The sequence below is a fragment of the Buteo buteo genome, chromosome 9, assembly GCF_964188355.1.
Source record: "Buteo buteo chromosome 9, bButBut1.hap1.1, whole genome shotgun sequence".
Classification (NCBI taxonomy): domain Eukaryota; kingdom Metazoa; phylum Chordata; class Aves; order Accipitriformes; family Accipitridae; genus Buteo; species Buteo buteo.
In genome coordinates, this window is record NC_134179.1 from 13,200,295 (window position 1) to 13,223,372 (window position 23,078).

Below are 23,078 nucleotides of genomic sequence, written 5' to 3' on the forward strand. Positions count from 1 at the left end.
GTTAAAGGTTTACATCTCTTTGCCACCCTCTTCCCCAGCATCAACTTTCCAGATACAGAGATGGCTCTGTATCCAATTCTTTACATACAGATAATATTTTTTATATATTTAAAATTATGTAATAAAACTTGTCATCTTGCTTTCAAAAAAAATTAAAGACAGTAACATGAATTTTTAGAATTCAAATTAAACTTGCTGCATAACTTTGTCAAAATATTTACTCTTTCCTGTCTTGAAACAAGTCTGGTCCATACACTCTATAATTTGGGTGACAGATAATCTCCTGCACTCTTTACACAGAGATTTATTTTCATGGGAAAAAATGTTTTTGAAGAAATGAAATTGAAAATATGCATTAAAATTAGTGAGACATGAGAGCCTGATTACACAATTATTAATAGGTAAGTTACTAATAGGTAGTTTCAAATGAAACATATTTAGGCATAGAAAAACACATGAACAGAACTTCATGAAGAAACTGTTATGACCAGTTAGAATTGGGTCAAAAAAAGAAGTGAAAGTTCACTGGCTTTTCTGAAGACTTATGCCCCAACCCAAAATGTTTTGAAAGGATCAAAGACAAAGAGTACTGAACTGTAACTGTCATCATTTTTAAATCTATGGTCACATGTTGATCCAAATTTCCCATACAAAATTCTTATCCAAAGGAATTTTGATAAAAGGTGTTCTTTTTCATATTGGAATTTTCGAACAATTTTTACAATAACTTCAACTAAAGTCTTAGAATTCTGACACAACAGCACAATACAAAGTACACATGGGATAGTGTTGCACTACCTTATTCTCACTTACCTCCTACTGGTTTTTTACACTTCATGTTTTGTTACCATGAAATGCCAAAGGGAATAAAACAGTTTAAAGATTTTTTACCAGGTATGAAACATTGTAAGAAGCTAAAGAGGCATGTGCCCAGACACTCAATTCGCGTAACACAAACGTGTTAGTTACGAAGTACAATAGAGGTATGAAGTCTTCAGCAAAGCAAGCTGAGAACAAAAAGGCATCTCACTAGCTAGTTTTGTCTCAAGACCCAGGCATCAAAGGTAATAAAACTTTCTATATAGGAAACCAATGCAAGAAGAATAAATATGCACTGTTCAAGTTTTGGACTGAATATGTTCAGAAAAAACCTAAAAATGTTGCATTTGCATTTTCACTAATGCAAAGAACCAAATAAAATAGGTTGAAGAACTGGAAAAGAAGAAAATAGGTTGAGGAACTGGATTCATAACTGATCTGGCCATCCTTCATGAACATTCATTTTCACAAAATTAAGTTCATCTGTAACTGGAAGGACAGGAAAAGAGAGAGTCCTGTTTGTGAGGGAATAGTTGAGAGAGAAGTGGGTATTTTGGAGCTGAACCACCTGGATAGGTAACTGAGAGATGAAATCAAAGAGAAACAAGGTAACCAAAAATAAAGCTTCAGGTGTATCTTGGTTTACATTTTGCTGTTCTTTTCTGTTGCTATTTCCAACTTCACATTCAACCACTCAAGCTTCCACTTTGCTAAAATTAACTTACATGTGTCTGTCTTCAACTGTGTTTTGTAAATAAGAACTTTAGTCAGATGATATGACACATTATTTATACACTACTCTTCAAGGGAGGCAAGTCTATATTTGGTGGCAAGCAAATATAATCCCTGTATGCCATACAGCATGTATTCTCCGAGTCTCAAGAGGTTCCATGAAACTGAAAAGTTTAATTTTAGGACTGGTCATGTTAACTGTCAGACAGAAAACAAAAAAGAAAAAAGCTCTTGGCAGACACAAATCAAAAGCTCCATGTTAGAAGACATTCTTCCGTTTAGATTCGATGGTATTTTTGGTCAAAGATTTCTGTCTTCATGATGAGAGCAAAAGTACATTTATCTTGCAAAAGGACAATCAGGCAAGCCATTGAAATTATTTGACCAAATCTATTTTATAGTCTTGATCTTTTGAATTGAAATTAGAATCTGCATCTGAGTCAACCTTCCATATGAATTTCAGAAGAAACTTTGCTTTGAAATACAGTATATACTGAAAAGTTCACACTTTAAAATATTTTGCACATAATTTTTCTAAAAGTTTCCTTTAAGTCTTCACATCTATTTGCAAAATGAAACGAAGAATTGCTTCAAGGCTAAACGCTCAACTTTTGCCAAGTGAAAGTCCCGGAAAGAAAACAATTTTGCAGTTGCAGGTATCATAGTTCTAAAGTCTTGAATACAAAACAGGAAGCTGAAATTGTGTTGGTTGGGAAGAACATTTCAGTGAAATTGCTTTGACAAATTCTAGCCATCAAAGACATGAATAGAAAAAAGAAACTTCAAAAAAGTAGTCATGAAGGTACATCTGTAACAGAGAAGGTTGCGTGAAAATACAAACTAACGAAGCTGAACTGCGTTACATCTTTGTAAACACATCTTTGTTTGCAAAGAGGACAGAAAACTTGAGTAAAGAGGCACTCAAAATGTCTGTAAACTTTGGTTCAGATTTCACACTCAAAGTTGCACAGAACTGGCAATAAAAGCTGTTCCAGGCAAGGTATACAAAACTAAATGAAACAAAATGCTTCTCAAACTCAAAAGTCAAACAAGAAAAAATCAAAATATGCTTCTTCCAAAGATATCTTCATGAGATCTTTAAAAAGAGACCCAAAGAAGAGAAAATTTACTATAATTTGAATGAGAAAGAAGAATAAATTGTCTCAGTGTTCCAGAGCAGTTTTAGAGATGGTTCATATAAAAAAAGACTCAATAACTTATTAACAAACCATATTCCATTATTTTACAAGCTGAAACTGACTTGCTTTAGTCTAAAAATACTGTAAAATTTTGCTTCTGGTAATACATGTCCGTTATTAAAAATCTCACTGTTACAGTCATATTTATCAATCATAACAGATCAAAACATATAACTACTTAAAAATTACACAATTTCACACTCCCTTCAATGAACTACATGCCTGAAAAAATAAACTGATGCATTCTTATTTTCAGACTTTCTTTTTGGTAAGGATACACAAAAAAACCCATACATTAGTAGCTGAACAAAGACAATTGTACAAAAGCAAAGGAAAGTACTTATGGGAATAAAAATCTAATGTAACTAAAACCATGCAAACATTGGAAATTTACTTTAAAATTAATGATACTGAAAATGACATTTTCCAAAACTATGCAGAATAAAAATAAAGGAAGTTACTTTTATGCCCAGTTAATGGCCATATTTTGAAATGTGTCTGCCAGATATTATGAGGTATCTGTAACTGTATAAATAATAAAGCACATGGCAATGGAAAATCAAAACAAAAATATATGTTACATTTTCACCTAAGACTTCATCAACTCTCTGAAGTTTTCTTATTGCACAAAAAGGACCCTGAACATTCACTTTACACTAATTAATTAGGAGAGAAGATTAGAATTCAGGCACTGAGTATATTATATGTAGCATTCCTATAAAGTCATATAAATTAATTATGTACATAAATTATATTTACTGTAATATCACTATTTCTTCCAAAAGTTAACTTTCTCTGTATCTTGCTTTAGCACCTCTACTGGATGAACCGCATTATGTTTTCATTCTTATAAATGCAAAACTGAATGGACAACGCATTCAAGTCCAATAAATGCAGTTACCCTTAGAATAACATTTGGTTAATACTGAGTGGATGTAGTTCACAGACTTTTTTTTTTTTTAACTTAGTTGGTCACATACCTATGTAAATTAAAATGTTTATTTGATAAACACCAATAATCTGACTGGAAATACTTACAGGTTACTTTAAATTGCCATTTACTAAAACAATTGTAAGTACTTTTATATGTAAATGTAGTGAGAAGCAAAATAAAATTTAAGTAAAATTGTATTTACTGACAGTCAGTGCTGAAGAGAGTCACTGAGTGATACTATGTAATCAGAACAGAGAAGGCCAAATGTGTTCAGAAAATTCTACAAAACTTTAGAACATGTTTGTTCATTCTAGTATAGTTTGTTCCTACTTATCATTTTGTGCATTAAGGCAAATATGACAATATGAGCTATAAATCTTAAATACAGGAGTGTCAGAAAAAAACACAAAATTGAAAAGGCTCAGATGAATAAAAAAGTTCACTTTTGACCTTCTGTATAACTGTCTCCCTATGGCTATAATACACATGTAGGAAGCAATGACAGACAAAGGTGGCACAACATATCTTGACTGGTGCAATGTGGAGCATTTCCATGGGAAAGAGAAGGGTGTGGGGGGGGTTGTTTTAATCTATTTCTATTTGATGCTATATATGTTCACCTCTTCAATTCAGTCTTCTGCTAATTAATGCAGAAATACTCTCTCTTGAGAAACAGACTATATTAAACAAACAGGAAAAAGAGGTATGTACAATACAAACAAACAGCTAATTACAGTAGAGTCAAGACACTATAAAGGTAAAAATGAAAACAGATTGAAGGACTTTGTAAACAACAAATACAACCATGTCAAGGGACTTCATTTCAACATAGGTGTCACAAAATATGGTTGTAAGAGTTTTGTTTAGCATGGTAATTTGTTCAGGAAACATGTTACAGTTCCATATGCTGCAGAACATAGCCATCACTTGGACTAATCTCTAAGTGAACCCAATATTCACAATCATGACTATAATTTCCTAGGACTGTATATAAGAGGATTCTGCTGTTTTCACACATTAAAAAGCCCCCCAAAGAAGTCCATAACTCATGAAAACCACAAAAAGAAACATTTTTTCTAAGTATTATTCATATTTTTAAAAAGTTCTTACTGTTATTTGACTCAGCCCAGCCAATCTCATTGTTAGAGTTGGAGACATAAAGTATTTAAACGCAAGATCAAGACTTTCTTTATCAAAACACAAGGCTGTATCCAATGGTTCTTTAACTGTGCTCCACATTAAATCTGCCATGTTCCGGGCTGCACTCTGTCGCAACTCCTGGTCTGACAGTTTACATAAATACCTGGAATAAATTACAAATGGAAGAAAAAAAAAACAAAGGGGGTATGATTCAAACTTGAACATTCCTGGAACACCACCTTGATTATAGCAAATACATATTTCCAATAGCTGTAAGAGTACTAAGCCTTAAAATACCACTATCAAAAGTTGGCAACAATAAAAAAAACACTGAGAAAAAACAGAACTATGCATAATATTTTTAAAAGTAAATAAATTTCTTATTTTAAACCTCTTCAGATTTCTTTCATTCCACAAAATGACAGGAAACCCATGGAGTTCTTTGGAAATGTAGGTTGGAAGCCTTAAACATCATATCTGTTTCATGGAAAGGTACCCTCTCCAGATAAACATGATGTGGCTATTTACTGTATTTAAAAGTGAAGCTTCACAATCCACTTAACATATTAATATACTTTAAATTTCTGGAAACAGTGTCAGTGGACCACAAACAGCATGCTCTGACAGCAAGAATATTCTGAAGATTAATATATCCATGTTTGTGGCCTCAGTCACAGAGCAGAAAAAAACCTGTAATTGTGTAATCACGTTCTGATACAGTTACAGTAAATGTGGTACATGCACATTTTTTCTGCCATATCCATATGCCATCTGTGCTTGTATATCAGTACTCCCTGTGCCACAGTACCACTTTTGCAACAGGTTAGTACAGGAACACACATCCAAGTTGTTTCTTCTATTGACAGTAATTACGATCTTTAAGGGTGCATGAGAAGCATCACCAAAGATCCTAGCAATCTTCCACAGAAATCAAAAATGCTTCAGAATTTTAAACAGCTAAGTTTTTCCTACTGCAGACATCTTCGATAAGGGGTCATCTAATCATGCACAGAGTCGCAATACAGATATTCTCTGCAAATGGGAGGCCGAAGAAATAATAATTTATAAAAACTGACTTATAGAAGCTAGTGCAACCTTAGTCTTACCTAAGCAACTACAAGATCAAGACACACCAAGAAAATTTCAAAATGCCTGTAAAGTTCACATATAAAAAAACCACTGACACAGTTGAGAATTTCTTCTAAACAGAATGCATAAGAGAAAAATGTTTAGAAACAAGCTTTCCTGAGCTTATTTTTAAGAAATCAAGGATTGCAAAGTGAAAGGTACGCACATACGAGGTTAGCATAATTAACTTTTTTCTGCTGTACTTCAGCATTTTGAAGTCTCAGCTACATCCCAACTAGATTAAACTACGCAAAAATGCATTAAAAATCCACTTGTTTGACAACCTAAGCCTGGATCTATCCTTGGAGATTGACCAAATAGATGAATGAATCTTTTAAAAACCACATGAGATATTAAACTATACTTAACTAGATTTATTCACCATTCCTTTGCATTTACACCATATAAACACCACTACATTTTAAAAAAAGCAAAAAATATAGGCCCTGATTCTTATTTAGACTGAGGCCTTTTTCACAGCTCTCGTATAGAGGCCTTAAAATAAACACACTTGAATGATACTTAACACTGTCAAACATAGAAAAGAGTCTTCAGTGCAAATAATCATAGAGACCATAGATCTGTGATAAAATGATATGACAAAAGAAGGACCATTCAGGGCCAAGGCAATCAGATCCTTCACTGTTATTAATTGTGAAATTTGTCTTCTCATGTGGAACACCAGAAATCGGATCACGGCAAGAAAGTAATGCTTCCATGCTAACATTTCTAAACAAAAAAAAAGTAGCAACAAGAAGGGAATACTCATTTGAAAAAGTTCAACAGCAAACCAGACCCAGTGACCTATCTTTAACCTACAGACAGGTGAGAGGAGTTACACTGATGAAAAATGCCTTGATCCATGTTACAAAACATAATAATCTCAATAAGACTCTCAGCAACCTCAGACCAATTTTTATCTCCCCACTTTTACACGCAAACTATAATCAGCCCTGGTTCCCAAAGCTTTTCAGTGTTCATAATGCACATCAAGTCATATTTGATTCTTTTGTGAAGGATTTCTAAAGACCTCAAAGATGTTAAAATAAATTACATGAATCTTCTCATTCTATATAGGTCACATAAGGAGTGCTTGTATGCAGCAGACAGGTGGGAATGGACACATCCACATATACAGAAACAACAGTGCTTTTGTTGCTTGACTAGATTTCTGTAACAGTACTTTCACCTGAAATCTTCCTCACACTAGAAAGTTTGGTGAAACAACTATATTAATCTAGTTTATACAACAAAATGTTTTTTATTTTAATGCCACAGTATCAGTATAAACCTACTTTCCTTCATAAAATTAATGCTACAACATTTTTAAGGTTCTTTCAGTGTGATTACTTTACTTACCCCAAGCCTGAATCAGACTTGTGTTATGTTTTCTGTATTACAATATCATTAAAAGATAGTCTTTTTAAAAAAATCCCACTTTATAATACCTGAAACTACCATGTAGGTACGTTTTCACAGCTTCAGAAATACTTCAACAGTATTATCTGTTTTGCCAAGGCCCTAAAGACCACTCAGAGAAAAGAGTGCTTTTTACTTGTTAACCTGCATCCTAGGTTTTTTTAATGCAACTGCATTATTCTAACCAGGCACAGTATAAATGTAGAAGATAGCATACTTGTCTTTACAAGTATAACTGCATCTACACTAGAAAATTTATTGGCACTACTACACTGGTCATAAATCAAATACGATCTTGTCTTTACTATCAGGATTAAAACTGTAAAAAATTCCAGAGTAGGCCAAGCCTCATTTTTATTGTGGAAACATACAGTGGCCTAAGCCCATCTGTATCAGTAAACTGAGTCCAGTTTATGCTTTTACCAGTAGAACGTTATTACTAATGAAAAAGGAATCTTCAGCTAGCTCTGGCAATTAACGCACATCTTTCCTTACACTGACTACCTGTACATTTGCTGCGTTGCCTTACATAAGAACAGTGATACTGGAACAAGGCAAAAGGACTATTTAGCCCAAAATAGCCACTCTAAAAGCAGGTAAAAGATTTATCCCACAGATTAAAAAAAAAATATGGATGAACCTATCCACTACTGTGAATTCATTTATCTCTTTCTATTTATATTTTTGGCTTTCTCATTAACCTATGCCAGTTAGTTTCACAATTACATCTGCATGAAAACCAATCTCCTTTCATTTCTCCTTAGTCTGCAAACTGACAATTGTATTGCATGTTCTCCATTTCTTGTTTTTGAAAAACTGTGAATTATCATTCTCTATTTATTGTCTTCATATGACTCATAACAGCCATCTCCCTGTCAAAGTCTTAGACTATGTCTCTCCTCCTATCAACGTAATTTTTTATCTCCTACCTTCTTCATCACCCTTCCTATCACATAGGTAGTTGTTATCTCTGTGAGATGGAACGATCAGAACTGTATATAGTATATAAATGCGAATATGTGACCGATTCATATAACGGCTTAATAATAGCTTCCATTCTGCCCTTTGTTATTTTCTTTAATTTCTAAATTTTTATCTTTTTGATTCTGAGAAGCATTAAGTCTTAAAGGAATATATGAACAATACTTCAAGATCTGTGTAATCTAGTAAATCCAACTTTTTGCCTAAGTAAGACTTCTGGAAAGAAACATACCTCCTCTTCTACATATACATAAAGGATAGCCTATATATGCATAGGATCTGTCCTGCCAGCCTGGCATACTTTAAATTATCAGTGAAGATGTATTATCTACATTTAAGCAACACATATACATTAATTATAAAAAAAAAAAAATCAGTTTTAGTCTACTGAAACTATTTAAATTGTCTGTATTTGGGGATAGAGAGAGTTCAGTTTTAAACGTGCAGTTCCATGTTAGTGTAATGCTTACAATCACATCTTATGCTTCGGGACTTCAGCTACTCAGCTGTGAAATAATCTTTTTTCCCTTAATATGACTCCTCTGGATGACAGCTACAAAAGGGATATCTAGCAGAATGAGTCAGCGCTCCTCAGTGATATGAAGAATTCACTTAAGTGCCTGGCTGTTGTCTCCTGACTTGTCTGTTCTTTGTACCTACAGCATAAATATTCAGATTTTTGGAGGAGTTAAGTATTTTTTTCAAGTAAAAACTTCAAGGCTTATTACAAGATTTTTTCATAACATTTAGTAGCAAGCTGTGGTCTTGAGCACTCCCATAGAACCCAAATTCTTAAGAAAAATATTTTTAAGCAGAAAGTAACTTGCATTCTTTCAGCTGCATTCTCTCTCACTGTACGACACAGGAAGCATCGTGGATCAATTCTGTTCAGTGCTTCCACTTCCTCTGCATATACCAGTGCTATGCTTGTGCCCTATGTCGAGACTACACAGCTAACACAGGAGCAACTGCCACTTGCTATTTCGTCTCAATGTGCTTGAGCACAGAATGTTCTGTTTCTCCCTAACTGGGGCAGAGGCATGAATCCTTCCTAAAAAATCTCTCAAGATCCGTCTTGAAGCAGGAGAGAGGAAAAAGGGCATAAGGAGAAAGGGTTAGAACCAAATATGATAATAGCTCTCAGATTTTACCAAAGGGACGTTAAGTAGGTTATACCAACTGTGATGTCAAAGAAAGAAGAATTTTAGGTCTTTCCTTCATGCTATCAAGCACTTTTTGGCGCTTTATAAAGGCACGTATGTATCAGACATACAACTTTGTCTCTTATTTCTCATAAAACAGGACTTCATTGCTAGTCTTCTTTCTAAAGGACAGAACTATCCATGACACTTTCAATCAACAATCTTGCCACTGAAAAAACACTGTCCTCAAAACACAGGAGGACAGTGTTTATAGCTACTGCTCTCTTGAGGCATTCAATATCTGGAACCATATAGTGCATCTCTCATCTCTGATCTTGAGGTAGAAGTCAGATTGAACCAATGTCTTTTATAACCAGACATCATCAACAATTTGCACTCATTTATAATTGCAGTAAGTTATAACTTATTTTCTTGAGTCACTTTGTCAATAAGTCTCTTCTTTTTTTCATAAGAATGCTGCAATTTGAAATGCAGAATTCTAAGGTATTAGGAATAATAAAAGCCTCCTTCTGAAGAGGTTAAAACCACTTTGCTTCCTTATTGAAAGGTGTAATTTTTAATTCATGTCCTTCATTTCTTTCCTAAACTGCTTATAAACATAGGCCTTTCAGAGGCAAGATATGAATGCTGGTGCTCCATTCCCCAGGCAGAAAATAACATTTATTAGTCTTTTATTAGTAGCAGCAATAATGACAGGATTGTGTCTATGTTCTTTGCAAATTCCAGCAGTGGTCTCCTCTACACAAATACACACTTGGCTGTTCATTTCATCCACTCCTAGCAGAAATAACCACAGAACAGGAACATAAAGGTTAGCTCATCTGATAAGAGATTCTGCTAAGATGCCAGTCAGGTGATCTCTCTTTCTGCTTATGCTGATCAGCATTCCAAAACGCAATTTTTGCAAGGAATCCACATTAGCAGCAATTTGGACTAACAGTCAGTTAGAGCCCCAAGTGCTCATTCCAGACTAAACCCCTCTCCAAACCCTCCTTCTTAGTTCGCAAAGCAGCAGAAGCTATTGCAGGTTTTGTTTCAAAGATGCTGTGCTGCTATGCCCAGGACTATATTTGCCTTTTTTTTTTTTTTCCCTAAAGTAAAAAACAGATGGAGACCTAGAGACCCAAGCTGCTAAGACAAGATCTGTAAGCTTGACAGCCACATGGGGTAAGTTGCATACATCAAGAAAGTAATCTTTTACCAAAGGAATCTGTGTTAACTTCTGTCCCATATAAAGGTAAAAAACTAGAGATTTTTTTTTTTGTTATATAGCCTCCAAGCTTCATGTCCTGCTCCGTAAGTGCATCTTCACAAAAAAAGCTTTGGATTTCATAATGTTGAGAAATTCCAGATCTCCCATCAGGATGCAGTTGTGAAAAATGGAAACTGGGGGAACATCCCCTTCCTCCTCTAAACTGCTAGTGTTTTCCACAGATGTATCCTGTATCAATATTACCATTCTGATTGACAAGAACGTATTGTAAATGCTAAGAACAGACATCAAGGGCATTATTTATGGCAAGAAGCTGCTGACAAATCACATTCTAAATCAGATGCAAATATTCTGTGGGTAAAGAGGAAAAGATGAGGAGAACACAGGAAAAAAATCTTTTATTCATTCCAGTGACCCTAATTACACCTACAGTTATAAAATAGAAAATGTGTTAAGAATTACAGGATGACAAGCAAGTCAGGATTAACAGCAAAGACTTCAGGCCATGTTACTCTGTCTCACTCAAGTTCCTTCTTATTGGCCTATCTCTAACTGTTGAGCCTTCAATGCTTTTTTTAATTTCCATACATTGCAAGAAGATAGATAAGGCTCATGAACCAAATTCCCACGAATAACCATTAATGGAATATGTACAGAGACAAGAACTTGAAGATCTTCCACCTGTCCTTCCTAGACTACTTCGTGATTAATAATTACCTTTATAAGAAATTACCTTTGTAAGATTTCAAAGATAACACATCAGCATTAAAGGAGTGCACACAGCTGGACTGTAACTCAAGAGTGGTATGTGTTAATAGAAGATCAGAATACTCTTCTCTCTGGTGCTACCGTTTTGGTAGAGACCATGTTATTAGCAGGATAGATCGATAGCCAAGCCAGTACTTACAGCCAAAACTCTTTACAATTAAAACCAGAACATTTTAAAATATGGAACACAGTTCTGAGCCTCACTGTTCTGTGCACTTTTTTGTTGCCAATGTAATTATTTTTGTTAAGAGCGTGATTTTATACTGCTATAGTTAAGACAATATAATCTGTAAAGGCACATTTATTGCTATCAGGGAAGTAAGCCATGACCAGTATAAGCACATTTCTAACATTACAGTTATAGGAAATCCAGAGCATCGGAGGAGCTTTGGGCCCATGCAAGAGCAGTGGCCTTTTAGGTTGCCTGCACCAGAAAAGTTTAATGTTGGGCCACTGGAAGGAGAATTAGCTGTGACCACACCCCTCCACCTCCAGGCAGATACACATACACAAGGTATTTTCATCAACAGCTCACAGGATTTTTTTCTATTGTCCTGAGAAATCCAATAAAAATAAATTCCTTGTACAATTAAATATCTTTCTAAGTACTTTATTTTTAAAGTGCTTTTCACGATAGGCAACTTGATATAAAGAAAATCTTTGGGACTGGATATATTTAGATACATAGAAGTGCGAGTAGACTTTTGATCACACTTCAGTTCCTGCCAGCTGGAAATACAGAACATCAAAATGTGAAGCAGTGTTAAAACTCAGTGAAACTCAGTACATGAAATCTCAATGACTACATATTGCTCTTCTACTTACATCATCTCATTGCAAATTTTATGTAAAGTTTTATGAAGATACGGCAGTAAGTGAAACTGTATTACAGTTGTACCTGACATGACATGTTAGAATGGGGCTGGATGTCACACTAAAAATGCTATTAACAAGATTAATCTGATTGATCCCAAAATCAGAGAGATGTAAGGAACTGCCCAAACTAACTCTAAACATTACCTTCACTCTCCTTGTTGAAATTATACAGTCAGAGCAACAACTTGAACAATTAAAAGTGTATCAGCTGAAATTATAAATAGGTGCTGTCAAAAAGTCCCACAAGAAAAATTCTTAAATTAAAAATTTACCTGATAACATAAGTCCTAAAGGGTATAATGTGCTGCATGACAGCAGGGATGTGTAGCCATATTCTGATCTATAATGCAAAAACATAAATAGATAAAAATTTCATTAATGACATTTAATGAGAATGGTAAAAAAATGAAATATTGCTGGTACATTTGCACATGCAACCCCACTTTAAAAAAAAAAAGGCTTTGCTGTTTTTCATTCGACTTCAGTTCTTTCAACTTCTTAATTTTCTAATTTTCAAAAATGTTATCTAAGGAATGCTTCTGTGACTTATACACAGGAGCTGCATCTTTTCTTCTAGTCAATTTGAAAATATAAACTTTCTATAAATAGTATCATACTGCCCAGATGTCTCATTTTTGTATTTTCTGTAGTTTCTTCAGTAGGAAAAACTGCTACTCAGCCTTGTGGGGTTTCTTTTTCCTTTTTCTTTTAAAGTCTACAAGAAAATTATTCCATTCTTTCTGTTCCTTGCAAATTTCTCCTCGATCAAGTAAAATTATTTTACTTGTGTTGATGTTTTGCTTCTTAGGGCTTATATATCCTATAAAATAAAATTACGATAACCAGTGATTAAGCACAGTTTTTCTACTACCATATTTGTATTCCCATATTTACCATTCTGCCTTTACCACCTTTGCAAAGCTGTATGCAGGAAGAAAATGTATACAGAAAAAAAAAAACCCTGAAACAGCTATTTAGCACCGCTGTGAGGAAATGAGGACCAACCAAACTACTTACACAGGCAAAGTTAGAGGTTCCATCTGCATTTCAAAAAGGAATGCTGAGCCTGTTAAACCTGTTACAGAAAGACAACTACCTGCCAGGTAAGGGATCTAGCATAGATGAAACACCAGCAGCTGTTACTACCACCCACATAATTTTAATCATGTGTGCACACAAATCTTGTGAATAGCTAACACCATCAGTCACTCAAAGCTGTCATGTCAATTTACATCTCCATGTTTATTCTTAAAAGAATGTTTAATATTTGCAACTGATGAAATAAATTCTGGTTAAGGACTAAATTCTCACCAGGATTTTGGAAAAGTCAGCATGCAGAAAATCTAAATTCTCCTTGCCAGGAGAGAAAAATATTAGGCTGTAGGAAAACTGTATCACCAGCATTTAGTTTAAACAATTCCAGAATCAACCAACTAACTTTTTGAGTCAGTTCTGAAAAAAATATTTTCAGACTTACTTTTTACAATGCAACTAACAATACACAGTAACAATACTAACCTACTTTGCAAGACAAACCAGCCAAATCTTCACATTGCAAAAAAGACCACATTTGGAATAAGCTTCTGATTCAATTGGCAGTCTCAAGAAGAAAAAAATGCTAACATCCCAAAGATAGAAAGTGTAACTAGAAGACGCTTGTTCTAGAAACAGGAATTAAATAACATTTTGACAAGGAATTGCAAGGATGACAAAGATACTATTGTATTACACAATTTGATTTTTAACACCATGTGCTCTTTTTCATATGCAGTATGAAACACAAAAGAAAATATTTTTCTTTGTGAAATAAAACTAGGAAACATTTTTATAATTTTGTTTTTATAGCTTTCATTGTTTATAGTAATTTTCAGTCTGTATTAATTCAAATTTCTAAAGCCATTTCATTCATCTGTATACTTGCATTACATACAACTTTCATCCTCAGAATTGAATTAATGGATGATTTCACATGTTATAAATGAAAATGTAATTTTCATCATGAACTCAAGTATAAATATACTAAATTATTTAAATGACAAACTAACATATGTAAGATGACATAAAAATAACATATATAAAATTACATTAAAAATCCGCAACTTTCATCATACTTTTTTTTGCCTCCACTGGCTTTTAAGACAAAGTATTTACTGCATCTGCTCTGTTCTCAAGCTTCAGAGGTTTTTGGTATTTTTATTATTTGCTCTTTATCATAGGTAATTCAATTCTAAAAGGCAGTGCATCTCTCAACAGTTTTTACTTCTGACTTAAGTTTTGAAGTTTTATACAGTATAATTAAACCAACATTTTGGAAACAATCAGCATTATTTCAATTAACTCATCTCCACTGAGAGGGCAGTCATTCCTCTACAACATCCACAAAACTGAAATGGTACAGAATGAAGTAGTGACAGGCTTTTTCAGTGAGATTTAAACCCTCCACAGAACAAGCATTAAGTCATTGATTTCTCTGTGTCTGCTAGCTTTTTTAAGGAGACCAACACCACATCAGGTAGTTAGACTGAGCAAATACCACAGAATATGAAACGTGGGAAGAAAGGAGGAACCAAGTATCTAACTAAAAAAGACAGCAAAGAAATATCTTAAGAAGGAAAAGTCACTCCTACCACAATACAGGTTGCTAAGAAAGCATCTTGCAGAGCCATAAGCTGGAGAAAAAACAAGAGTGCCAACTAGTCAACTCCCTGTGTGAAGTAAATTGCATTATATTACTTTTGGCTTTACTATTACAAACATAAGCTTAGCTGACAAAGACATTTACTCAAATGAGATTTTCTGGATAAAAAAAATTCAAGGAAACATCTTTTCAATAATTTTAATGTCCTCTATACAAAGGGGACACCAGTAATCACAAACAAGTAGCTCAGTTCCCCACAGGCTTTATTAATTTGTGGCAATGGTCTTCTCTTACATGCACCTGTAGAGTGCACTTAATGAGATACTCACTCTCCCTTGTGGAAGAAACAAAGCAAACGCTTTCCACACCACCATGCAGCCTTGTCTGCTAAAAGCTGAATGTCTGGTTGTTAGCAAATGATTTCTTTGACTTCAGTTTACTATTTCCAGCTTTACCTATTCTACTTCCTGGAGCTTACTACTAAGCCTAACTTTTTAATGAGAAATTGAGTGGTTCACCCACACTACAATCTTTCTGAAAATATTTTTGAACCGTTTAACGTAGTAGCTAAACAACTCACAGACTTTAAAATAAATTCCAGCACGGATATTTCTAGACATCTTTACAATAATGGCTACTTAACTGCGATTCTCAAGAGTTAGTACAATTGTGAAAATGTATTTAAGGGTTACTATACACTATGGTTCCAGCTTTACACATTGTGAACCAGTTAACAGTTGACGTTGCAGAGCTGTTCACTGAGCTATTATCGACAGGGTCATGCATAAATCTCACACTATCTATAAATCCCATAAACTCAAATGCATTGGGATAAAACCAAGTCAGATTAGCAGAGTTCTTACTGAGATCACCAATATTTTGTTCACAAAAAATACAGTTCTGTGAATGCTTCTTTTTGTTTTATTGGATTTTGGTGTATCATTTTAATCCATTTACATTTACCTAAATTATATGAATTATATAGTGAGACGATATAAAAAGAAATGGGGAAAGAGAAACATTACATCAAAATTAGAAGCTTATGCACCATTATAGAGATAAAGAAAAATCTTTTTTTTTTTTTTTTTTTTTTTTTTTAGTATCAGCAAGGTAAAATGTATTTTGTCAAAAAAATTACCTGCCTCATTTGGAACTAATAAACATATTGCATTTGAAAGTCAGAAGCACTGCTGACAAGTACACTGAGTGACACCAAAATGTGGGAAGTAGATGAATAAAGCACATTACCCATACAACATCTTATACTTTCTGTAGTGAACTGACAGATAAAATCTAAAGAAAAAAAAATTGTTTAAAACAGTTTTCCTCTAACTCGCACAGATTTGCCAGCAAAGCCAGACAGAGTTCAAAAGAAAGATTCTAGCTGAATGGCAAAAGATACAATGCTGGAAGAGGTTGAAGAAACAATGCTTCTACTGGTTATGGTTTGGGTTGAATTTCATTTTATCTGGCAGGTTTAACCATAGCATTCATCTAAAATAGCTGCAAGAGACAGCTAAATGTATTATCTACTAGAACAAAAGATAAATGCAAAGTTGCTAAGTATTTTGGGTTAGGGCACACCACGAAGAATAAAGAAAATAAACAAATTATGTGGAGAAAGATAAAGACTTCAAAAAAGAACAAAGAACAAAGATGCAGTTTATAAACATGCACTGGTATGGGATATCTAGGAAATGGGATTTGCAGTCAGAATGTTTGCTGAAAAAAATGCTGGCGTGATAGGGAGCTGCCACTCATTGTTCAGAATAGTTGTGTCCATTCTCACAAAAAATAAAACAAAAATCAGACATGCAAAAATGTTTGGTTCCACAACCGAAATTTACTTGTAAACCAGAATAACCTACAAGACCATACATTTTCTGCATATGGTTTCAATGAAGACTGCAGGCTGCACTGACAACAGCTAGAGATGAGGAACTTATCAGAGTATCAACCTGAAAGCTCATCAGATCATACAGAAAGGGCCAGAGGGTAACACATCTCCACAATTTAACATACAGAGGTCCTGCAACAGTCCTTCTGTGCAAGCTTACAAGAATGGAGCTTATCATGGCCTTACTCATTTATGCTCTGACCTGCAAGTTAAGAACCATTACACTAAAAGGATCAGGAGTGAGTGATACAGATCACCAACATTGGCTTTATTTCAGTTATTGGTTCCTTCGATGCAAACATATTCCAAGAACATCATCCTGGCTGATCAATAACACCAACATGGAAAGAGGGAAGATGTGTGGAAAGAAGGATCTGATTTTAAGTATTAAAAATTGCAATCAATGTCAAAATTATGTTAAACTCACTTCATACAAGGCATAACAAACAATTGTTTTCCTTTTTGTCCATATGTAACATCCACAAGACAGGTCACAACTTCACATTCTCACATTACACTAGGTCTTCAGATGTCCTGCTTTAGAGACTGGTTTTTATTTCTATTACCAATCTCCTTTACATCTCCACTGAAATAAATTTATAATTCTGCTAGTCAAAATTCACTAGTATTTCAAAATGGAGAAATGATGAAGGATATGTATTCTGAAATTAAGTGAAAATAAAAGATAGTTGCCTCTATGCTGCAAATGTGTATAATGATACAAAATCACAGGAAATTGAGAAGAAGAAAAATCCATAGGCTTTTCCTTTGTCCCTCAGAGGAAATAGATAAAAAGTTAATATAGCCCGAAGAAGCATAAAACTTTTCCATGACACAACTTCAGGGACAGAAATTACTTCTGACGACATTCTTGTAAGTATCTTCTGGGGCTGTTACAATTTTCGTATGTAGGTGCAAACTTGCAAAACTACTTGTCTGCTTACAGGTGATGTATAGGGTTTGGATGATGAAATGCTCAGTGGACGAGCAAACCTCACATTCCTAACAAGGAAAATCTTAGTGGTTTTCTTCCTCCCTGGTCCTACAGAATTCTTCCAGAGTTCAGTCCTTTTACTTTTTGTGTTTAACATGAAACAATTTAAAGACAATACTTACATTAGATACCACTGTGATAAATGCATGTGCTATAAGAAATGGCAGTGTCTCAGGGGTTCCGTATTCAAAACAATCCTTCATGAGGGAAAGGCCATTTTTTCCACAAAACAGACAAACATAACGAAGCAAGTGCAATGGTACTTCTACATCCTAGAAATATTAAAAAAAAAAAAAAGAAGAACAACAACTTGAACAATCAATACTAGATCCATTCAGACATATAGGAAATTCAAAAGCTACATCAGGATAACACAAATCTATAGAGAGGAGCAAACATGGCTATTTTAAGTTTCTAGGAAACGTGCACCTATTTAAAAATGGACAACTTACATTCATATCACAGAACGCCCCTAATATATTGCTTTCTTGAGCAGAAATATCCTGTTTAAAGGAGAAAAAAAAAATTAACTGAAGCAATAAAAACACATTTATAGGAACAAAAAAACACTGACCATTAACAGATACTATAGTCAACTAACAAAAACCAAAACCCTGACTTAGAAGACAGAAGCTCAAGCTTTGCTCCACTTTTACACTGCAAAACATACTTTTCTAGTTCACTGTTTTACCTTTGTTAAGATGTGTTTATAAGTACACAAATATACACTTAGGATAACATCTCAGCAGTGGCTCTCAATGGCTGGATTTGACAGATCATTCTTCAATCCCACCCCCTTTCAGATCACCAATTTTTTCAAAAGGAATACTTCAAAGGTGATAGTCCAGCACACTGGCTGCATACCAGCCTGAGAATTACAGAACAGAACTAATCTAGGTACTTTTGAACGCAATTTTTGCATAAATATGAGACATATATCCAAACATCTGAATTTAGATGAAATGTAGGATGTTCTACTATCCTATATTTAATGACTTAAGGGGCTAAACTGTCAAATTATTCATTCCCATCAGAATATTAAAATTCCTTTGCTTCAACTACTGTATTTTTTTTATATACAACAGAACACATCATATAAAATAAGTGGCTAATACTCTTTACAGAATTCAGCTAACTAAAGAGAGGGAAGGAATTGTATCACCCTATCAATCTGTTAGCTATTTGCTGCAACAAGAAATCTATTTTCTAGAAGTACTAAACTAAAAAGCATCTGGAAAAATAGCTTTTCTTTTTAACGTTCACAACATCCACTTGTTGGGCAGTATAAAGCAGGAATTTTCTTTATTAGGGTTGTAACACATATTGTGTGTATCTTGCATATGGCTGGGGGCAAAAGGGCACTGAAGATACCATAAAATTTGACTGTAAAACCACAACATTGCCATGGATACTTGCAGGTAGTTACAGCACGAATTCTCTTCCTTCCCATCCCTTTATGCCAAACACCCAGTTCTCATATTCACAAATCAAATGTAAGTTTAACTTAACTTTAAGTTCTTTAAATGAAGTTTCCTGAGTATATTTAAATAGCTGTGTAGGAGTAAGCTTCTTAAAACTGTACCAGAGGATATTGGAGGCAAGCAATTTTGGATGGATTACGTGTGATACAAACATTTTGAATTATTCAATATGCTCATATTATAGCTAAGCATTTATTTTCTTTTTTCTTCTGCTGAACTCTAACTCATGCCTGAACTCGTGATACTCTTAAGATATTTTTAAAATAGCTTTGAAGCCAGTGGGTGGTATGTTTTCAAGTAGCAAGAAAAGGTGTTCAGCGCTCTGCACATGAAAACTGTAGAAAAATTGTGAGAAATTTCATTAGTTTTATTGAATAAAAGAGAGTTGTTGTCAAGTGAACTACAGTTCTCAGAATCCAGAAATCAAAAATGGATGGAGGTCTGTTGCACAAGTCCTGCAAAGCTTACTAAAAATGTTGCAGTTGAGAGACCAAGCCTGGAAACATGACTTCTGTTCTTGCAGATGTGAAACAGAACAGAGACTGAGAATTCCTTAAGATCAAGTTTATAAGGAAGTAAGAATATTCTTCATGGGAATCTAACATGGCATTAAAAAACACCATCACTTCAGATAAAATGTACTAGCTGAGGTCTGACATGGAGACAATCTTGGTGGCGGGTACTTCATTAGGGATATCTTTCAAGAAAAAATTTACTTGAAAAGGAAAAGCAGAGATAGCAATATTCCAAAGAATCAGCAACTACAGCTACAGACACTTAAACAACTGATTTTTTTTTTTCCCCTCTTTCATTTCATCCTCTGTCAAGAACTGCTAAATGGTTGGATAACTCCCTTCAGATTCATTGTTCATTCTGAGACAGGGCAAAGTTCAGGACTGCACTTTACATTGTTGCTTCTTTCTCTAAAGGATTTTAAGAGCCTCCATTTTCCAATTTTTTATTTCCCCTCTGAAGTATCTATTCTAGGTATCACACTTGCTGCATAGAGTAAGTATAAAAAGAAGAATAGGGCATACAGTCTTAAACGACCCTGCATGCAAAATCTCTTAAAAAGATATCCCATAAATTAAAAAAATAAAAAACTAATTCCAAAGTATGAACATTTTCCCCCAAAACAACCAACCATATTTATAAAAATATTTGGAGTTAATTTTGTTTATGCTGAAAAATAGACACAAAGGCCTCTATCTGGGCACTAAATGTATTGGTAGATCTCAACAGAAGAAAACAGTGTGTTTCCAGACATTATCTTCACAGAGTTTTTTCAATAGTTATGAAGTGGGCTGACCTCTAACTAACTGCACCTAATTCCACTGTTTTAGAAATCCAAAATTAGTAGAAAGACATTTTTCATTAGGCTTCTCAGCAGTTTAAGAAAAGTTGAGACAAACATCCTGTCTATACAGACTCATGTTCATTCTACACAGGTCAAGACTATATACTTGTCAATACACTTGATTTAATTCCACATGATGTAGTTTCACTGTCCTCGTATGCAGCATATTTCTGTGACATTTCTGCCCTCTGCAAGGCCACTTGTTCAAGGTAGCTTCTGCTGTCAAGAGTACACAGCCCTTCTGGCTACAGATCAGGCTTCCATGGTCTTCACTCCCTTACTTGAGAAACGTTGTAAGGGACAAAATAAATTCTTAGCCCACGTAATTTAAGGAGAGAATCTATAGGATCATATCCAGGCAAACACCCTTTTGACTACCAATAACTCTTGCTTTGCTGTTCATTTTCATCCAACTTCATGAACTCCTAAGCTAAGGAAAACATCCTACTTTCACATGAATATTTTTCTTCCCCACTAGATGGTCAAGTGTAAAATGGCTTTGGCAAGCACCTGATAAGAGGATCAGACTTCAATATTTGTCTGCTGTCAATAAGAAGAAAGATCTTGGAGGTGTATACAGACCAAAGGCTAACAGTAATACTGACTGCTAATCGTTACCAGATGCTAACAATACCATAAGTGAAAGCCTTAAATTGGAAATTTTTAAGTGTCAGCCTAATTGGTAATTTTTAGGCAAAGTGAAACCTTACTGGACATGATGACTCAATGAAATTGTGTAAATTCATCTCAAGAATCTGGAACAAGGAATTTCTGAAGTCAGTGAGAGTGGAGATTGGAGTCTGTTTTGCATCAGAAAGCTTCCCTTTTTACAGGGCAAAAGAAATACTTGGAGAGGGAAGGAGAGCTACACCAGCTTCTCCCAACAAATTCTTGGCAGATTTGGTCTGTTCAGGAATCTGTTTAGCTTACTAGTATAGATGATACACTTGAAACAGGGATTTTTATTTTATGATCCCTTGAGGACTAAGTCCAAGCCTGATTTTGAACAAAAAGTGCTCCCATTACTGGGACTAATAACTTGCCTCAATTCAACTAAGATGTGCTTCTAGACTAAAATCCAAAACTAAATTCTAAACCTCAGTAAATGAATTACTCATGGTACTAGGAAGTTTTGACATTAAAATAGCTAACATTACTACTTTAGAGTAACAGACCCCTAGTGCTTCCTAATTATAGAAAACCTCAGTTTGTAAGAAAAATGATTGATGCAAACAAAAAAATCTCACCCCAAAAAAGGAAAAAGGTACACAACAAATATGGCAGGCTAGCATATTCCATGCCTAGAAACACAAAAAAGTCTAGCAGAAAAGTAAAAAATTTTTCCCCTCACTTCTCTGTACCTCAAGGAAGTGGTTTTCATTCTCAGTTTCACTTTAAGTTATGTTTTTAGGATAGCTAACAAATGTATTCAATAATTCAAATTATATATACTAGTATGACGTATATATGATATATACTAGTATGTCTAGAGTGACAGCCAGTCACAGTACAACAATCTACAGCATATCTGTGCCCAAATCACTTTATGGCTGCACATCGAGTGATAAAAAAATCCCACCAGGCACTTTGAGATTTTCTTTTTATCAGCTAGAATTGAAATTGAAAGAAAAAAAAAAAAATACCTGAAATTGTCATTTAAAAGAAGCAAGCATGCTTATACATAGAAAAACTGTTGCAGAATTGTTCATTGTGTATTCCTATGAAGCTAGTTTCAGTAGGCATCCCAAAGGAGTACAACAGATAAATCACTTAAGTAGCCATTGATTTATTTTTTTAACTGACAAGATAGATTTACCCTCTACAGTTCCTGCTTGCAAAGGCTGAACTACAGCTTTATTTATGTATGGTGTAAGTTTAACAGGCAGGCCAAAATGAATGATGGGAAACCTGAAATCCACAAATCCTAACTTTGCCTCATTTTTCTACACACATGTATTTGTGAGACAACCTCTGTTAACTTAGGCCCATATGTTTTGGAATAAGACAAGAAACCAAAATCCAGCCCACCCAAAACACCTGCTATGTTACAGGTTTTAACTAGATTTATTGTCAGATATGGCAGGATTCATTCAACAAAAATTGATTATATCTTGTGATCACCCTAGCATACATCACTAAAAATTATATACAACTTGGTATCTTCTCATTGTGGACTTAAGTTTAAAAAGTAAACTTAACCACTCAGAGCTCCAACAGAACTCCCCAAACTCTCCAAATAAATAAATAAAGGGTTAACTGTAGTCTAATTCACCATTTTGACTTTCTCAAAAGTTTGTTGGATAGAAGCTTTTTTAATATAGCTAAATATATATCTTTGC

The 23,078-nt window shown here is 34.4% G+C and overlaps 1 protein-coding gene across 9 annotated transcripts in view; it reads right to left on the minus strand.

Moving 5' to 3' along the window:
* The window catches only part of USP34 (ubiquitin specific peptidase 34), a 141,936-nt gene that overhangs the window by 93,982 nt on the left and 24,876 nt on the right, over positions 1-23,078 (minus strand). For 8 of the 9 annotated variants that reach the window (XM_075035415.1, XM_075035412.1, XM_075035410.1 and 5 more), the window contains exons 4-7: positions 18,354-18,404; positions 18,024-18,173; positions 12,645-12,712; positions 4,795-4,987 (exon numbers count right to left, since the gene is read on the minus strand). In XM_075035415.1, coding sequence (XP_074891516.1) covers positions 4,795-4,987; positions 12,645-12,712; positions 18,024-18,173; positions 18,354-18,404 — 462 coding nt within the window. Of the gene's footprint in view, positions 1-4,794; positions 4,988-12,644; positions 12,713-18,023; positions 18,174-18,353; positions 18,405-23,078 lie in introns of those variants that run through there. The other variant, XM_075035418.1, reaches the window with a different exon arrangement.